General features: G+C 36.7%; 1 protein-coding gene across 9 annotated transcripts in view; it reads left to right on the forward strand.

The window, feature by feature from the left end:
- ANKRD17 (ankyrin repeat domain 17) overlaps positions 1 to 20,765 on the forward strand; it is a 162,777-nt gene that overhangs the window by 132,705 nt on the left and 9,307 nt on the right. For 8 of the 9 annotated variants that reach the window (XM_023637982.2, XM_005608721.4, XM_023637985.2 and 5 more), the window contains 6 exons: positions 2,005 to 2,176; positions 7,200 to 7,647; positions 8,141 to 8,296; positions 10,743 to 10,892; positions 12,461 to 14,097; positions 18,543 to 18,740. In XM_023637982.2, coding sequence (XP_023493750.2) covers positions 2,005 to 2,176; positions 7,200 to 7,647; positions 8,141 to 8,296; positions 10,743 to 10,892; positions 12,461 to 14,097; positions 18,543 to 18,740 — 2,761 coding nt within the window. Of the gene's footprint in view, positions 1 to 2,004; positions 2,177 to 7,199; positions 7,648 to 8,140; positions 8,297 to 10,742; positions 10,893 to 12,460; positions 14,098 to 15,172; positions 15,439 to 18,542; positions 18,741 to 20,765 lie in introns of those variants that run through there. The other variant, XM_070263709.1, reaches the window with a different exon arrangement.

Below are 20,765 nucleotides of genomic sequence, written 5' to 3' on the forward strand. Positions count from 1 at the left end.
ATTATTCCTAATTCTAAATTACAGAGACTTAATGTGTGTCCATAGCCACAGTTGCTTTGAAATGTTTTTCTGGCACACCCTTCATCCTCACTTCCACACTCTCTCTGCCTCATTCCATCAAAGTCAGTGCTAGACAGAACTCCACCAGCCTCCTTCACTGGAGTTCAGGCAGAGAAAGCACTGATTCATGAGGACAGGCAGCTGGTTCCACTAAAGCCAGGCTTTAATAAGCTGAGTCCCACATGCTCAGTTCCTTCTTTCAAACTCATCAATCAGATAGTACTCTTCCTCCCTTGCGGTGAACTAGGAAGTGAAGCTCACCAATTACTGTTTTCTTCCCAGTCCTGAAAGGTCAAAAGTTCCTCCTTTACTGATCTTCATACTGGAGCTTGTATGCTTCTGGAGGACCAGCAAAAATTTCTACTGGGTGTTATGCAGACAATTTCTAGATCTTCAACTTCCATTTGTATTCTTGCCTGAATTCCATCTTTCTGAGAAAGTATCAGCATTCTACAGATTATTCTTAACTATTCCCTTTTCAGGAACAAAAGATCTCTCACCCAGGAGAATTTAATTATGGTGCATTGCCCCAGGTGTAAAAGCTTTCAAGGTGGGCATAACCTTTCAGACACCTAAAAGGGATAATTTGAAAAGGCAGAAGTGTCTAGCAAAAGCAAAAGACAAAAAATGAAGTCAGACTTTTTCTGATGAAAAGTAAGTCTGATTTAGCTTATCAGCTTGACTCTGGAGGACATGCAAACAGAAGCGTTTGAAGATGGTTTTTCCACTTTTCTGTGAACCAAAGAGGAAAATTTAGTAGTTAAAATAGCTTTAAGAGATGTTATTGAACTTTTAAACTTATTAATTTTTTGACTGTGAAAGTAATACGTATTTATTTTAACAAACAGAAACAATGTACAGTTATACAGAGTAAAAGTGAAAGTCACTAGCTTCCTGCTACCCCTCCTCCAGTCCTATTCTCTAGCGGTAGTCACAAGTAAGCCTTTGATTTGTATCTGCTTAGCCTTTTTTGTGTGCTTCTACAAATAGACCCACATAAGGGGTTCTTTTCCCCTATAAATGGGATCATTGATCTGCATTGTGCCTTTTTTCTCCTAACAAATGTAAATTGTGAACATTTTCTCAAGTATGTATTTATAACACTTTTAATGGCTGCCTGGTATTCTAAATGTATACTATTATCAATTTATCCACCCTCTCCATTGATGGATTTACTGTGTTTCCATTTGTTGCCATTATAATCAATTTTGCAATGGAAATTATTGCACCTATAGGTTTTTAACTTGAGATAGTCAGTTTTTAGGGTAAATTATTAGGATAAGCTGTTTGTAATTTTTGTACGAGACCCACAGCAGTATAGGAAAGAACTCATTTTCCCAAACTTTTGCTGATATGATATCTTTTTTAATTTTGCCAAATTAATGAATGAAACATGATAGCTTGTTGCTTTTTTTTTTTTGAGGAAGATTAGCCTAGAGCTAACATCTGCCACCAATCCTCCTCTCTTTTTGCTGAGGAAGACTGGCCCTGCGCTAGCATCCATGCCCATCTTCCTCTACTTTATACATGGGACACCTGCCACAGCATGGCTTGACCAGCTGTGCTAAGTCCGCACCTGGGATCCGAACAGTGAACCCCCAGCCACCGAAGCAGAACATGTGAACTTAACCATTGCACCACCAGGCCTGCCCAATACCTTGTTACTTTAATTTCCATTTCTTTAGTGATCATCAAGCTGTGCATCTCTTTACCGTTCACTCATTTTAAAATTAGATTGTCTTTTATCGTTAACTTGATCTTGATATTTAAAAGTATTTTCTCTTTACAGTGATTTTAGTATGATCTTGATCAAACAATGAATTGAGCTAGATGACTTTGAATTTTATAGTATCCTAGTCCCTTATGATAAAATGACATTATGTGACAGCTTTTTTCCAAGGTAAATTCCAGTGTTATAATTCTGTTTTATTGATCCTTTAACAGTTAAGGGAAGAAAGCCGGAGGCTAGCTTTGGCTGCTAAAAGAGAAAAGAGAAAAGAGAAGAGAAGAAAGAAAAAGGAAGAACAAAGAAGAAAACTAGAAGAAATCGAAGCCAAAAATAAAGAGAACTTTGAACTCCAAGCTGCTCAAGAAAAAGAAAAGCATAAAGTTGAAGGTATTTTCTCTAAACAACCAGCTAATTTGTTTCGTGTAATACATTCTATTTAAAATTATATTTCCTTAAATATCAGTAACTTAAGGTAAGAATAGATTACTAAGTTAATAAGCCCTTAAAGTATTTACATGCTGTTTTCATTTATTGACTTCTCCCCAGCTTTTTCTTTTCTTTTTTTAATTGAGGTAAATTTGGTTTATCACATTATATAAATTTCAGGTGTACGTCATTATATTTCAGTTTCTGTGTAGACCACATCATGTTCACCACTGAAAGGCTAATCACCATCCCTTACCTTACACACGTGCCCCATCACCCCTTTCTCCTTCTTACCTCCCCGCCTCCCCTCTGGTAACCACCAGTCTAGTCTCTATATCTACATGTTTGGTTGTTATTTTTATCTTCCATTTATGAGTAAAATCATGGTATTTGACTTTCTCCCTCTGACAGACTTTGCTTATTATTATACCGTCAAGGTCCATCCATGTTGTCACAAATGGCAAGGTTTCATATTTTTTTAATGGCTGAGTAGTATTATGTTGTGTATATAAACCACATCTTCTTTATCCATTCATCCATGATGGCACTTAGGTTGTTTCCAGGTCTTGGCTATTGTGAATAATGCTGCAATGAACATAGGGGTGCAAATATCTTTTTGACTTAATGTCTTCATGTTCTTTGAATAAATACCCAGAAGTGGGATAGCTGGATCATACGATAGTTCTATTCTTAATTTTCTGAGGAATCTCCATACTGTTTTCCATAATGGCTGCACCAGTTTACATTCCCACCAGCAGTGTATGAGAGTTCCCTTTTCTCCACATGCTCTCCAACACTTATTATTTCTTGTCTTGTTAATTATAGCCATTCTGACAGATGTGAGGTGATATCTCATTGCAGTTTTGATTTGCATTTCGCTAATAATTAGTGATGTTGAACATCTTTTCATGTGCCTTTTGGCCATCTGTATATATCTTCTTTGGAAAAATATCTGTTCAGATCCTTTGCCCATTTTTTAATTGGGCTGTTTGTCATTTTGTTGTTGAGTTGTATGAGTTCTTTATATATGTTGGATATTAACTCCTTATCAGATATATGATTTGCACATATCTTCTCCCAATTATTAGATTGTGTTTTCATTTTGTTAATTGTTTCCTTTGCCTTGCAGGAGATTTTTGGTTTGATGTAGTCCCATTTGTTTATTTTTTTCTTTTGTTTCCCTTGACTGGTGAGACATAGTGTTCAAAAAGATACTGCTAAGACTGATGTTAATGAGCACACTGCCTGTGTTTTCTTCTAGAAGTTTTATGGTTTTAGGTCTTACATTCAAGTCTAATTCATTTTGAATTACTTTTTGTATGTGGTGTAAGATAACGGTCTACGTTCATTCTTTTGCATCTGGCTGTCCAGTTTTCCCAACACCATTTATTGAAGTCTTTCCTTTCTTCATTGTATGTTCTTAGGTTCCTTGTTGAAAATTAGCTGTCCATAGATGTGTGGGTTTATTTCTGGACTCTCAATTCTATTCCATTGATTTGTGTATCTTTTTTCATGCCACCATGCTGTTTTGACTACTTTAGCTTTGTAGTGTATTTTGAAATCGGGGAGTGTAATACCTCCAGCTTTGTTCTTTTTTCTCAGGATTTCTTTTGTTGTTCCATATAAATTTTAGAATTCTTTGTTCTATTTCTGTGAAAAGTGTTGTTGGGACTTTGATAGGTATTGCATTGAATCTGTAGATTGCTTTAGGAAGTATGGACATTTTAACTATGTTAATTCTTCCAATCCAGGAGCATAGAATATCTTTCCATTTGTTTGTGTCTTTGATTTCTTTCAACAGTGCTTCCTGCTTTTCAGTGTACAGGTCTTTTACCTCTTTGGTTAAGTTTATTCCTAGTGTTTTATTCTTTTTGTTGTGATTATAAATGGGATTGTATTCTTAATTTCTCTTTGTGGTATTTCATTGTTAGTGTATAGAAACACAACTGATTTTTGTATGTTGATTTTGTACCCTGCAGCTTTACTGTATTCATTTATTATTTCTGATAGTTTTTTGGTGGATTCTTTTTAGAGTTTTCTATATATAAGATTGGGTTCATCTTGTTTGGTACTCTCGGTGCTTCCTTTACCTGGATGTCTGTTTCCTTGGTTAGGGAAATTCTCAGCTATTATTCCTTCATATTGGTTCTCTGCCCCTTTGTCTCTCTCTTCTCCTTCTGGGGCACCTATAATACAGATGTTACTACACTGGATGTTGTCCCAGAGGTCCCTTAGACTGTCCTTGTTCTTTTTAATTTTTTTTTCCATTCAGCTTGGGTGATTTCTTCTTCTTTTTCATCCAGATCACTGATCCCCACTCTTCTGTGTCATCCACTCTGCTGTTGATTCCCTCTAGTGAATTTTTCATTTCCATGATTGTATTCTTCAGTTCTGATTGGTTCTTTCTTATATTTTCCGATTCTTTGTTAGAGTTCTCAATGTGTATATCTGTTCTTCTCCCAAGATCAATGAGCATCCCTATGACTGTTTATACGCTTTATCAGGTAGATTGTTTATCTCTGTTGCATTTAGTTTTTTTCCTGAGGGTTTGTCCTGTTCCCCTATTTGGAACATATTCCTTTGTCTCTTCATTTTGCCTGCTGCTTTGTGCTTACATCTGTGTGTTAGGTAGATCAGCTTCATCTCCCAATCTTGGAAATATGGCCTTATATAAGAGATGCCTCATGGGGCCCAGCAATGTGCTTCCCTCTCATCACCTGTTCCAGATGTTCCTGGAGTGTCCCCTGTGTGGGCTACATGTGCGCTTCTATTGTGGTGGGGTTGCTTTTGCTGCAGGTGCATGGGTAGGCTAGGCTGGCCCCCAGGCCAGCTGGTTGTAAGGGTCAGCTGTGTGCAGTTGCTGTGGTCACTTATTATTGGGTGGGGCAAGCCATGGTATGGCTGGCTCCATGGTCTAATAGCACGCAATTACTGCTGTTTTGCTGTTAAGTGAGTCAGACCCCCATTGTGGCTGGTTGCTAGGCTCAGGACTCACAGTTACTGTAATGCAGCTCTGATGTGGCCCTCTACAGTGTGGTGTTGTGGTTGGCTCTCTGAGGAATGCAGATGGGTGAGGCTGGTCCCAGGTCTGGCAGCACATAGTTGTTTCAGGCATTGGAAGGTGCTTAGATCCCCTGTGTGCGTGTTTGAAATGGCCAGCAGCACAATCTTCTATGGCTGTCATGCCCCACCCACCCCGCCTGTATGGGCCCAGAAGTTCACTATGGGCTAGCTGGTAGGTGAGGCCAGTCTCTGGGATGGGCTACCCACCTTGGCTGTGCTGGATTGATGTGGTGCTCTAGTGGGCGGGGAAAACCCGTATGCTAACAAGCTAGAGGAAGGAATCCATTGGTGTCTGCCAGCACAACTGAACTAGGTCACAATAATGGATTCCTCCAGTGTCTCAGTTGCTGGGGGCATAGTTGCCTCCTGCCTCTATGAGATACACTCAGAGCTTAGTAAGTGAGCCTCTTTTACTAATGGCCTGTGCAGTTTTCTTGTCTCTCTCTGTTGGTTTCTGCATCAGGGGAATCTATGCATGGGCCTTTTAAGTGTGGGTTTTTCTTTCTCTCAAGTTCGATAATTGTTCAGGAGGTATTCCCCATTGGTTTTCAAAGCTGGCAAAGCCAGGTGTTATGGGATGTTTTCTCGGTTGTGCTGGATGTAAAGGTTGGCATGCTTATTGTGGCATAGGTCTCCTGCTCAGATCCCTCTGCTCCTCTGGGAAGAGCTTCGTACCTTTAAGATTGCTCTCGGCCTTGAAGTGCCACCGCTAGGATGTGAATTTTTCCTCAGCAGAGGTATATTTCTGCCTCTTCCACCCCTGTCAGTGTTGTCCCTTGTCATGGGGGTTCTTTTTATCCTTTTTCCAGATCTATCTCAGAGGAAATTGTTTCACAGACAGCTATAGATTTGTTGTGTCCGTGGGAGGAGGTGAGGTTAGAGTCCTCGTATGCTGCCATCTTTGCAGAATCTCTTCTCCAGCTTTTTATTTTGAAGAATTTCAAACCTACAGACTAGTTAAAAGAATGATAAAATGAACACGTGAATGCTCTCCACCTGGATTTTTAAAATAAGCATTTTACCATATTTGCTTTATCTTTTTCTCTCTAAATATGTATACATATTTTTTCTAAGCTGTCTGAAAGTAGATTGCAGACATCCTGACATTGTACCTATAAAAACTTAAACACATATCCTAAAAATGACTTTTGCTTACATATTGCAATACCATTTATAATACCTGAAAAAATTAATAGTAATTCCATAATATCATCTACAATCCAGACCATATTCAGATTTTTTTCAAATGCCGGAATTATTTTTAACTAGGTTCTAACTGAAAGATTATTTGAGATGAGGATATTGTGAGGAGGAACCATTACCAGTAAACTACTGAATGTGTATGCAGTGTGTATGTGTTCATTTCCCCCTCTTCTAGCCTTTTATTTTGAAAATTTTGAACTTCAGAAAAGTTTAAGAATTAGTATGATGAACACCTGTATGTCACCTAGATTATTATAACATTTTTGCACACTTGTTTTGTTTATCTTTTTTCCTCTCTTTCAAAACAGTTTGCATATAAGCTGTATGCATCACACAAAAGCACCCCTAAATACTTGAGTATGTGTTTTCCGGGAAAAGAACGTTATTTTACATAACCACAATAACATTATTACATCCAAGAAATTTAATAATTATATAATATATAATAATATGTAATATACAGTACGTGTTCATATTTCCCAAATTGACCCAGAAGTATTTCTTGAAACTGCCTACTATGTGTTGTTTAGGACTTAGGTACATAGAGCTGAATAAATCAATCATATTCATATCACTACTAATGAATGCTGGAATGACTGATGACTTTATGTCTGATAGTAGCAAAGTAACTCCTGTATTTATCTTTCTTCAAATGCTTAAAGCTAAATATATTGTAAGAACACCTGGAACTTATTAATTCAGTATTGCTCTTTTACAGATGAGCCTGAAGTCTTGACAGAGCCTCCAAGTGCCACAACCACTACGACCATAGGTATATCTGCAACCTGGACAACTTTGGCAGGTTCCCATGGTAAAAGAAATAATACCATAACTACAACCAGTTCAAAGAGGAAAAACAGGAAAAATAAAATTAATCCAGAAAATGTTCAAATTATATTTGATGATCCACTACCGATCTCATACAGTCAGCCAGAGAAGGTGAACGGAGAGTCCAAGAGCAGCAGTACCAGCGAGAGCGGAGACAGTGATAACATGAGGATTTCCAGCTGTAGTGATGAAAGTAGTAACAGCAACAGCAGCCGAAAGAGTGACAATCATTCACCTGCTGTGGTCACTACCACTGTGACCAGCAAGAAGCAGCCATCTGTTCTGGTTACATTTCCAAAGGAGGAGAGAAAATCTGTTTCTGGCAAGGCTGCAATAAAGTTAGTTCCAATTTTTATTTTTATAATTTATGTTATCATTATGAGATGCTTTGTTGCTGAATTTTTTAGTAAAGCAAACAAATTAACAACTGGCAAAATAAGGGTTTGTCTTTATGCTAAAGAAGGCACAATTTCATTTGAATTGAAGAATAAGGTATTTTTTAGATTTTGTATTAATGAATAAGAAATTATTTTTACTATGTACTTTCTTCATTTTGGTTGTTAAACTTAGCCCATAAAAATACTGATTATGGTTTCTTGGGGGTTATTATTGTGATTCAGCTCTGCTAAATATGATCACGAGATAGTATCTTAAAAATTCACTCTTCATATTATGCTAAGTATTGAAAAGTGAAAAGTAAGTTCCTCATTTGTTCACCATATTTAGTCTAAAAATAAATAAAAGAATAAAATTATATAATAGATGGCCTTTATCATTTAAAAATTCTACATCCGTTCTATATTTAATGTACTTTTCCTTCTTCTGTTAAAGATTGTCAGAGACTATCAGTGAAGTGACCAGTAATTCTCTGTCCACTTGCACAAAATCTGGTCCATCTCCCCTTTCCTCTCCAAATGGGAAGTTAACAGTAGCAAGTCCTAAACGTGGACAAAAGAGAGAAGAAGGATGGAAAGAAGTTGTAAGAAGGTGAGTGTTTCTTTGATTGTTTTTCTCATTCTTTTTATGTGCTGTATTTCACAGTGAAGTGTGGTTTACCTTACAGTTAAAATCCTCCAGCTATTCCAAAGGTTGCAGACAAACTAGTGTCCCAAGGCTGAATCTGGCCAATAGAGACAGCCTACAGCCTATTTTAGGTGAAAAGAAAAGTTATATGTTAATACTTTTTAAATTGGGAGATTTTACATAAAAAGTTAGATAATTGTAGTATCTGCTTGACCCCCATAGGTGTTGGTATTTGGTAGAGAACCAATTTAAGCTCTTGAAGGTGATAGATTATGTCTTGTCAGCTTTGTAATCTTAGAGCCTAGTACGTAATGTCTACTTGACATTAATGTCTTACATTACTTGTTAATATTTGAAGAATGAATAAGTATTGGTTTTAACCTACTCTAATCTTTAAATCATAAGATACCTTTATTTCAAGAATTTTAGGACTAAAATATTTTGTTATATTTTGCTTGGGATTTTGTGGTTTTTGTTTTTGTGGTTTTGTTTTTGTTTTTGTTGTTGTTTTGTGAGGAAGATTGGCCCTGAGCTAACATCCGTTGCCAGTCTTCATCTTTTCACTAAGAAAGATTAGCCCTGAGCTGACATCACTGCCCATCTTCCTCCATTTTGTATGTGGGATGCTGCCACAGCATGCCTTGATGAGCAGTGTGTAGGTCCACACCTGGGATCCGAACCTATGAACCACAGGTGGCTGAAGCTGAGTACTCAAACTTAACCAATACGCCACTGGGCCGGCCCCTTGCTTGGGATTTTTTAAGTAATGAGTGTCAAAAAGTGAAACAGTATTCAGAAACTAAAAGGTGGTAAAATACCACAAACCCAGAAAGAATGTGATCTATTATAAATCTTTGATAACTTCTTTTAAAGAACTTTCCAGAAATTTTACAAAAAAATTAAACTTTTGAGGTCAGCCAGGTAGCATAGTGGTTAAGTTCACACACTCCACTTCAGCAGCCCAGGGTTCACAAGTTCAGACCCTGGGCGCAGACTTAGCACCATTCATCAAGCCAGTCTGTTGTGGCATCCCACATAAAATAGAGGAAGATTGGCACAGATGTTAGCTCAGAGCCCATCTTCCTCAAAAAAAAAATTAAGCTCTTGATTATTTGAAACAAGAGCTGTAATGAACCAAACTTATTACTATTAATTTCAAAATGCACTGTACATTTTGTTTCTTATTTTGGACCAAAGCCACCTCCTTACCCCCATTTCTGTCTTTGTCTCTGTCTCACACACACACACACTCTTAACTCATTCACATACACACACTCTATTGGACTAATTGAAATCAGACATCACAGTACTCTCCATACATGAGTAAAGTAATTCAGTTTTTCTGCATGCATTTTATATTGTGATATACAAAGAAATTCTTAACTAATTTGAAAATAATGATCACTGACTGATTATTGTACCCTTTAGGGAAAAAGGAATTATCAGGTAACTTAGATATATATATTAAAGGGCATGGGTCATACCTTACCTTTAAAAAATGCATTTTATTTTAATGTTTAACCTACCATTCTAAATAAATAACTTACTTGTTCATTAAAGCGTAATTGACTCATTCTCTTTATTGAGAGTTATACTGTATTTCTTTTAGAAGTATTCTTTAATTTAGACTTGTCAGAAATTTGTATCTTCCTTTCCTGAATCTGAATGTTTAAAATTGTAATGTAATTTTGCAAGTGTTAGATCAGTTTGGTTTTTTTGAAATTCTGGTGGGTATTTTCTCCTTCCTCACAATGCTGAACATCCTTTAGTAGGTTTCCATATTTGTGGCTAATCATTTAATGCCTCTAGAAGAATGCAGGAAAACAATGAATTTTTAAGATCATCTTTTCAGTTACATATTAGAGAATAAAAAGAAGATTATGAGTCAAACACCCAGAGGCACCCACAGAAGCCTTTCTTGAATCTTTGGGCTAGATCAGATGTCCCAACCAATGTGTCTTTACGGTACCTTTCTTAGAGCATTCATGGCATGATGTTGTAGTTTTCTTCCTTGGTGTCTGCATAGTCAATATGTGTGGGTAGGAACCCATGTCTATCTTATTTACCGTTAGTATTTGCATTAACCCAGTGCATGTCTACATATGATATGTGCTTTACAGGTATTAATGAAGAATGAAAGTCAAAAAAGCTAACGGTGTTTGGTAATGAGATGAGAAGCTATGGTAAAGCTTTATCTTTTCCTCTCTTTCTCTTTCTCTCTCTCTCTTTCTCTCTTTCTTTTCTGTAACTCCTCGTTGCCTTTTATCACCTGGGCTGAGACTAGCTGGAAAAGGATTATTCAACAATGATCTATTGTGTATTTACAGAAACGTATTTTAGTAATACTTTCTCTTTTATTTTAATCACAACCACTGATGCTAATGATGTATCTTTGCAACTTTTTAAACAGGTCAAAGAAAGTATCTGTTCCATCAACTGTGATATCTAGAGTGATTGGAAGAGGAGGCTGTAACATTAATGCTATTCGGGAGTTCACTGGTGCACACATAGATATTGATAAGCAGAAAGACAAGACAGGAGACCGGATAATAACTATAAGGCAAAATTTTGTCTCTTATGTCTTCTTCCTTTGTGTTTTATTGCATTATAGCTTAATGAAATAGAAACATTTGAGTTTTTAGTGGAACTTTGTATTTATTAACATACTTTTTTAAAATAGGAATCCAATTAGTATTTGAGAAGATAACCTTTATAATTTTTTCTTTAATTCATATGCTCTTGTGAAGTATTTCAAAGGACTTTAAAGGAATTTTTCTTTTGTATGTGTGTGACAAAGGTTTAGATAGTCTTTTCCTTACATAAACTGTTCATATGACATTCTTAAAAATTTATTCTAAGACTTTTTGAAAAGGAATGGGTTTCTAACACACTTTAAGCAGTATTTTTCCATCTTTCTCTTAAATTAGCCTTTGAGATTTGTTATTTTGAGATTGTGTCCTTAGAATATGAGCTTAGGGGCCGGCCCCATGGCGGAGTGTTTAAGTTCCCGCACTCTGCTTTGACGGCCCAGGATTTCACCAGGTCGAATCCTGGGCACAGACATGGCACCGCTCATCAAACCATGCTGAGACCACATCCCACATGCACAACTGAAAAATACACAACTATGTACCGGGGGCTTTGGGAGAAAAAGGAAAAGAAAATAAAATCTTAAAAAAAAAAAGAATATGAGCTTAGTAGTAGATTTAAATCTGAAGTGGATATTTGTCTTGAATTTAATATGTCTGTATCTAAATAGTCTTAAAATAAAGATAATATTCTAAGAAATCATAGGTTTGTTTGTAAGAGGCAGCTGCCCCTTCACATAATAAGAGGACCAATAGATATAGACTACCTAAAAAAGAAAGAGGCAATTAGCTGTCTCTGTTTTGTACTTATCCTCCTCTCTTATCTTGTTTTTCCGTCTCCTGGGATAAGTGGGTAGTCATAACCTGCCTTATCTAGAGAAGAGGGAAGCGGATACCCCATATGAGTAATTTCCCCCTTAGGGTTTCCATAAGTCCTTCCTTGCGATCAAATATTGTCCTAAAGATTCAACACTAGAGTTTGACCTTATGGCCATTGTTGGCATTATCTGGATGCCTCTCTCATTCTCAGACATCATTCCAGAGGAATTATAATAATAATTCTAGTAATGGAGAAACCACTAACAAATATGTTGTAGATGGAGTTATCTTAGGTCCCAGGATTTAAAATAAAATACTGTTTTCTTACTCAATTGTATCATTTTCTTTTTTTACCTGTATTGCTTTTAGTATTGATCAACTGTTTAACTTGACAGTAATACATGGATTACACAGGCTTTTAAGTACAGTGGTTTTCCTAACTGTAATGTATTTTACAGTAGGAAAATGATTTCTTAGTTTAAGGAAACAGTAGTAAAATGAACTTTTGAAAAATAAATTCTTTACTGTTCCTTTGAAAATTATAGTGGCATGTCAGGACAGTTTATTGCTTTGTTTGCAAAATACCTCAAGAATAGTCAGAAATTTGCTCCTAGCCTTGTTATCTGTTTTCTGTATGTATGTACACACATGAATGAATTTAGGCTTTATATATTAAAAAGTAGGGGAAATTGGACCTAATTTTTTTTCTCTCAACTCACAGAGGTGGCACTGAATCAACAAGACAAGCAACTCAGTTGATCAATGCTCTGATCAAGGATCCAGACAAAGAAATTGATGAACTTATTCCAAAGAATCGTTTGAAAAGCTCCTCAGCAAATTCCAAAATAGGGTCATCAGCACCTACCACCACTGCTGCTAACAGTTCCTTAATGGGAATTAAAATGACGACTGTAGCTCTGTCATCAACATCTCAAACTGCCACAGCACTCACTGTGCCTGCAATTTCTTCTGCATCTACTCACAAAACCATTAAGAATCCAGTGAATAATGTGAGGCCTGGTTTTCCAGTTTCTCTTCCATTAGCATATCCTCCTCCACAGTTTGCACATGCTTTGCTTGCTGCTCAGACTTTCCAGCAGATCCGTCCACCAAGGTTGCCCATGACCCACTTTGGAGGTACTTTTCCACCAGCTCAATCCACTTGGGGTCCTTTTCCTGTCAGGCCTTTGAGCCCTGCCAGAGCTACTAACTCGCCTAAGCCTCACATGGTGCCTCGCCATAGCAATCAGAATAGCAGTGGTTCTCAGGTGAATTCAGCAGGTTCTTTAACTTCAAGTCCAACAACTACAACCAGTTCATCAGCTTCAACGGTGCCTGGTACATCTACAAATGGCAGTCCAAGTTCTCCTTCCGTCAGAAGGCAGCTTTTTGTCACGGTTGTGAAGACATCCAATGCCACCACAACAACGGTCACAACCACAGCAAGCAACAACAGCACTGCACCCACAAATGCCACATATCCTATGCCTACTGCCAAAGAACACTACCCAGTATCATCCCCATCTTCCCCATCACCACCAGCCCACCCAGGAGGGGTTTCTAGAAACAGCCCCTTGGATTGTGGAACAGCATCTCCCAATAAAGGGGCATCTTCCTCTGAACAGGAAGCAGGTAGTCCACCCGTAGTAGAAACGGCAAACAGTAGACCTCCAAACAGCAGCAGTTCTTCTGGGAGTTCATCAGTTCATTCTACTCAGCAACAACCCCCGGGATCTGTTTCTCAGGAGCCAAGACCACCTCTTCAGCAGTCTCAGGTTCCTCCCCCGGAAGTTAGAATGACTGTTCCTCCTTTAGCAACAACAAGTTCTGCTCCAGTGGCGGTGCCTTCTACTGCCCCAGTGACTTACCCTATGCCTCAAACACAAATGGGATGCTCCCAGCCTGCTCCTAAAATGGAAACCCCTGCTATTAGACCACCCTCTCATGGCACAGCTCCCCCTCACAAGAATCCAGCTCCAGTGCAAAATTCATCTGTTGCAGTCCTCAGTGTCAATCACATTAAACGACCTCACAGTGTTCCCTCTTCTGTCCAGCTACCTTCAACCTTAAGTACACAAAGTGCTTGTCAAAATTCAGTACATCCAGCAAATAAGCCTATAGCTCCCAATTTTAGTGCTCCTTTACCATTTGGGCCCTTTAGCACATTGTTTGAAAACAGCCCTACTTCTGCTCATGCCTTCTGGGGAGGATCTGTTGTTTCATCTCAGTCAACACCAGAATCTATGCTATCAGGAAAATCCTCATATTTGCCAAATTCTGATCCTTTACATCAGTCTGATACTTCCAAAGCTCCAGGTTTTCGACCACCATTACAGAGACCTGCTCCAAGTCCCTCAGGTGAGTTTGTATTTTCTGACATTTTTGCTGCTGCTCATTTACTCAGGTGATGTGAAAACTCTCAGTCGTTTTCTAACATTTTTACCCTATGACTATGTCAGATGGACAGAAATTGTTGTATTCAGTTAACTCAAATGCCGTTATGAATATGGTGTGTATTTTTTTGTAAATCTTTTTAGAAGCTGTAGTGGATTTTATCTTGAACTTCCCATAAATTTGTTTATCAGGAATATTTTTCTCTCAAAATAAGTCTCTTATGATTTAATTTAATAAGGTAACACCGTCAGTTTGCTTTTATTTCAAATAAATAATTAACAAAGATTGTTTAAATTTGATTTTATTTCTGATCATCTTTTTTGTTTTTAAAATAATGAGAAAAATCTAGAGCTACGTAGTTCAGTAAAGTAGCCACTAACCATATGTGCCATTTAAATTAAAACTAAATTAAAATTAAGTAAAATTAAAATTTCATCTCAGTCAAGCTGGCTGTCTTTCTTGCTTTTTAAATTTTTTTCCAGTTTTGCTGAAGTGTATTAACAGACATCATTATGTAAGTTTACGATGTGTAGCGTAATAGTTTCACTTACATATTGTGCAGTGATTACAATAATTAGCATTCATCTCATATAGATACAATAAAAAGAAAAAACAAAAATTTTTAAAAATTCTTTTTCTTTGTGATGAGTACTCTTAAGATCTACTCTCTTAACAGCTTTCCTGTATATCTTATAGCAGTGTTAACTGTAGTCATCATGTTGTACATTATATCCCTGTTACTTATTTATCCTGTCACTGGAAGTTTGTAGCTTTTAACCACCTTCCTCGAATTCCCCTTTTCCCCCGACCCCCTGCCTCTGGTAACCACAGTTAGATCTCTTTTTCTATGAGTTTGCTTGTTTGTTTGTTTTAGATCCCACACATAAGTGAGATCATACAGTTATTGTCTTTCTCTCTCTGACTTATTTTACTTAATATAATGCCCTCGAGGTCCACCCATGTTGTCGCAAATGGCATAATTTCTTTCTTTTTTATTTATTTATTTATTTTTTAATTTTTTATTTATTTTTTGAGGAAGATTAGCCCTGAGCTAACATCTGCTGCCAAACCTCCTCTTTTTGCTGAAGAAGACTGGCCCTGAGCTAACATCCGTGCCCATCTTCCTCTACTTTACATGTGGATCGCCTACCACAGCATGGGGTGCCAAGCGGTGCCATATCCGCACCCGGGATCCAAACCAGCGAATCCCGGGCCGCCGAAGCGGAACATGCTCACTTAACCACTGCACCACCCGGCTGGCCCTTTCCTTTTTCATGGCGGAATAATATTCGTGTGTGTGTGTGTGTGTACCACATCTTATCTATTCATCCGTCAATGGACACTTAGTTGTTTCCATGTCTTGGTTATTGTAGATAATGCTGCTATGAACATAAGAGTGCAGATATCTTTTTGAGTTAGTGGGTTTTTTTGTTTCCTTTGGATATATTCCCAGAAAGGAATTGCTAGATCATAGGGTATTTCTACTTTTAATTTTTTGAGGATCCTCCATACTGTTTTCTATAGTGGCTAAGTTGGCCATATTTCAAGTGCTTAATAAACACGTATGGCTAGAGGCTGTCATACTAGACAGCACAGATATCTGTTATAGAAAGTTCTCGTGGACAATGCTGACATTTATAGATTATCTAAAGATCTCCTGGTTGTGAGTGAGTGCTTTTTTTCTTTTTAGCTTTTTACTTTGAAATATTTTTAGACTTATAGAAGAAGAATTCTATAATTACCCCAGCTTCTCCTAATGTAAACATAGGATTATCTTGCATAATCATGGTACATTTATTAAAACTAAGAAATTAATATTGGTACAGTATAATTATCTCTACTACAGACTTTATTCAGATTTCTCAAGTTTTTCCAATAGTATCCTTTTTCTGTTGCAGTGTCCAATCCAGGATACCAGGTTGCATTTAGAGCAATGTGTTTGAATATAAACATTTTAAGTAATTAAAGGTAATCCATGCCAGAGATAGACAAACTGGTCTGTGGACCAAATGTGGCCTGCTACCTGTTTTTACATTTCTGGGTTTTTTTTATTGAGGTATAATGTTATCTAAGATTTTTTAAAATAGTTTTTAGGAAAATTTTAGAAAGTGTAATATGTGACCAAATAAATAGGAAATTCAAAATTCAGTGTTCATAGATAAAATTTTATTAAAGCACAGCCATGCCCATTCATTTACATATTGTGTCATGGCTGCTTTCATGCTCTGCTGACAGCCTAAAAATATTCACTGTTCAGCCCTTTACAGAAGGGTTGCCAACCTGATCTGTGTTATTGAGATGACATTCTGGGACTAAAGATTTCTAAATTTGATGGGATACTGGATGTTATTTTTACATATTTCTATAACATATAAATACAATGTAATGAACTTAGTCAGTAAATATGTCTTTTCTGGGGAGTGACTGAAATACTTAAGTGTACTTTCAAAAACAGTTTCTCTTGAGTACTAAAATAATAGAATCAATATAATTTGATTTTAAAAGATCACCATATGCTAATGTGTTGGAAATACTTTTATATTTCATTTTTATAATAGTTGGAATTTTGTGAAAATACTTCACTTTTCAAAAATTGTGAAATCTAGGTAGTGTGTTCAGAAAGACTAAAATTAAGATTTAGAGAAAAAAGAAATAAATTCTTATTATGTGGAAAGGTATAGAAAAAGGCTCATCTTCTTTATAAGGGAGGTGTGGGGGTGAAGAGTTGATGAGAACCAAAATTAACATTGAAATCTAACTTGCGAATTTATCAGAGAAGGATATTACTAGATTCAGGTCAAAACAGGCATGTTTTCCTTCACAGCTATGCCACTAATACTACACCCAAGAAAATTAACATTAGTTCAGTAATAACACCCGATATGTAGTACCATCATCCCAAGTATATTCCTTTTTTTTTCCTTAGTGAGGAAGATTGGCCCTGAGCTAACACCTGTTGCCAATCTCCCTCTTTTTGCTTGAGAAAGATTGTTTCTGAGCTAACATCTGTGCCTGTTTTTCTCTATTTTGTATGTGAGATGCTGCCACATCATGGCTTGATGAGCGGTGTGTAGGTCTGCATCTGGGATCCAAACCAGCCAATCCCGGGCCACAGAAGCAGAACGCGCAAACTTAACCACTACGCCACTGGGCTGGTCCCCCAAACTGATTCTTTATGCTGGTTGTTTTGTTTTTTTTTTTTTTACTTTTGATCCAAGATCCAATCAAGGTTTACACTTGCTTTTGGCTGTTATGTCTCATTGGTCTCCCTCAGTCTAAAGCATCTCACTACCTTCCTTTGTTATTCTTGATATTGAATCCTTTGAAGAATCCAGTTGTCCTGAAGGATAGTCCACATTTCAGGTTCATCTGTTTCCTTAATCCATGATTATACATTCAGGTCAGATACTTTTTGCAGGAACTTTAGATAGGTAATGTTTTGAAGCTCACACTAGGATATATCAGGAGGCACTCAGTGACAGATTGTCCCACTATTGGCTATGGAAAGGATGGCCACTTAGTTAAGATGCTGATCATTAGATCTCTCCATTGTAGAAGTATAGCTACGCCTTTTTTTCCTCACCCTGTAGTTCTTTTTTTTTAAGACTTTTTTTTTTAATAGAACTTTTAGGTTACAGCAAAACTGAGAGAAAAGTGCAGAGATTTCCCACATGCCTCCTGCCCCCATACAGGCATAGCCTCCCCCATTGTCAACATCCCCCACCAGAATGGTACTTTTGTTATCATTGATGGACCTACATTAACACATCCAAAGTCCATAGCTTACAATAGAGTTCACTTAGTGTTGTATGTTCTGTGGGTTTGAACAAATGTCTAATGACATGTATCCACCATTATAGTATTGTGCAGAATATGTTCACTGTCTCAAAAATCCTCTGTGCTTGAGGAAGATTAGCCCTGAGCTGACGTCTGTGCCAGCCTTCCTCCATTTTTTTTTATGTGGGACTCCTCCACAGCATGGTTGGTGAGTGGAGTAGGTCTGCACCTGGGATCCGAACCTGCAAACCCATGCTGCTGAAGGGGAGCATGCAGAACGTTAACCACTCAGCCAAGGGGCTGGGCCCCCTCCTAAGTTTTTTAAAGATAAATTTTTATACTACCCCTTGGGTATTAAACCTTTTTAAATTCCAGTGTTGATATTAAGTCTACATGTATTCTATAATAACTAATCAAATGTTAAAACTAAATATAGAAATATTTTCCTTGGTAGTTATTCCTCTTTTATAAAGTAAAGTGGGATATAGTGAGTCTGTGGACTAAAAGAAGTAAGCAAGGAGAAACTTTTTTAATGTAAAATGTTTTGGGATATATTAGGGACCTCTTGGAATTTCAGGTTTTTCTAATTGTTTCTCCTAGAGGGTAACTATGATTATCCTTCTGCATTGTAGGTATTGTCAATATGGACTCGCCATATGGTTCTGTAACACCTTCTTCTACACATTTGGGGAACTTTGCTTCAAACCTTTCAGGAGGTCAAATGTATGGACCTGGGGCACCCCTTGGAGGAGCACCCGCAGCTGCTAACTTTAACAGACAACATTTTTCCCCACTTAGTTTGTTGACTCCATGTTCATCAGCATCAAATGGTGAGTATTATACACTGTGGTTCCTTAAGAAGAGTTTGCATATATGTTTTTTTAAAGACAAGAGGTTTTAAGTTTTTCAAAGTTTGGAATTTTTAACTTTTAAACCTCATCATAATTTTAATACTGTAAAAATGTAATTTGTATTATGACAGTCTGTGAAATCAGGAATACTTTCAATAGAATTTCTAGATTTTTAAATTAACTGGAATCAACCTCTGTTATATCAATCCTAGAATATTATATAGAAATTTATTTTAAAAGGGATCATTTTCTTGAGGAAAAAAATTAATCTTGTCGTACCTCCTATTGATTTACATTTACTTTTAGTTTTATTTGAGACTACAGCTACCAAGGAGAAAGATTTCTAGCCTTAAAGGTATTTACGTCACATGGTTTTGTCCACCTTTCAATCTCATCTACTATGTTAACAGCACAACTGATTTTCACATTATTTGATGTGTGTTTTTAGCTGTAGTCAGACTTTTGAAGCTGATTTTCAAACTAAGGAAGAGCAGTCATAGAGACTTCAACTCACATTAAGAGAATTCTCTAGTAAGGTTATTGGGTTTTGTGGGTTTTGTGTTTGTAGTTCTTAATTTTTCTTTTTTTTTTTTTGTGGGGATAAAGACATGAAATTGCTTTCTCCTTGAGGAAATTATAAGAATCATTTTTTAAACTACCAAATTTCTTCTAACAATGCTAGAACCTACATAACAGAGCCTGGTTAACTGAATGAAAGAGTAAAAAATAATTTAAATATTCGAGAGATGCATATCAAAGTACATTGCCAGTTAAAGCATGAAGTAAGTTATAGCCTGTAATGAGTTTACATATTGTGTAGTTTTTCTTGTGTTTGTCAAATAATGAGGACTGTCACATAGCAAGAGTATTTATTATCCTTGCACAGGTTTCCCTAAGTGTGAGGGTAAATGGTTTAAGAAAGAATTCAGGGGCTGGCCCCGTGGCCAATTGGTTAAGTTCGTGAGCTCCCCTTCTGCAGCCCAGGGTTTCCCAGGTTCGATCCTGGGCGCTGACCTAGCACTGCTCATCAAGCCATGCTGAAGCGGTGTCCCACATGCTACAACTAGAAGGACCCACAACTAAAAATATATACACAACTATGTACTGGGTGGCTTTGGGGAGAAGAAGGAAAAATAAATCTTTAAAAAAAAAGAAAGAAAGAATTCAAAATGATGAAATAGAAACATGCCAGAAATAATGTAAGAAGTATGAAAGTAATGTGCTAATATATATAATAAGAAAAACAGTCTATAGCAGTTCTCATTGAGGATACTCTACCTATCCTTGAAAAAGATAAAGTGAATATAGTATAACAATGTTACTTAGCCTGGTTTATTTAAACATAAGGCATTAAATAGAATATTTAAACTAAATATAACTAAGGAATAACTGGTCATTACATTTTATCCCTAACTCTTTGGCTTTTAATAAAAGGTTATAGCCTCGGTTATTTAAAGCTGTACTCAAACAACATATATCTGTATCCTAGAGGAATATGGATATTTATTCTGTTTGTTTAGTTTATTATAAGAAAGATTGACAGGTAAATATTGAAGAATGGAAGGTCATTCACTCTGTATTTTAATGATTGGTACTTTATCCTAACTTAGAGTCCCTCCCTTTAGGGACATGAATTTGAACAGATTTTAGGGCAAAAATTACCACAATTAAAGAAAGAAAAAAACCTAAGAGAAAAGTAAAATAGTAAGGATTGCCAATGAATTCTTTTTGTAATACAGTTCGTAACTGTATGTTAAACAACAGCAACAAGAAGTTAATTTATTGAATTTAGCCACTTTTCAGGTTAATTTTCCCCCAAATCTGCCTTTTTCAGCAAAACCTTAATGTAAACAGTTTTCTAATCTGTTAATATTTACCACACTGGATTAGTGTAAGAAGTCAATAGGATAATGTATCTTTTTATACAGAAGAAGTGGTACGTGTCTGAGTATAAATAATAGTTTTACTTTTGTAACTGTGTTAATGTTTATAAATTCCCAAAAA

Source organism: Equus caballus, chromosome 3 (genome assembly GCF_041296265.1).
Source record: "Equus caballus isolate H_3958 breed thoroughbred chromosome 3, TB-T2T, whole genome shotgun sequence".
Taxonomy (NCBI): domain Eukaryota; kingdom Metazoa; phylum Chordata; class Mammalia; order Perissodactyla; family Equidae; genus Equus; species Equus caballus.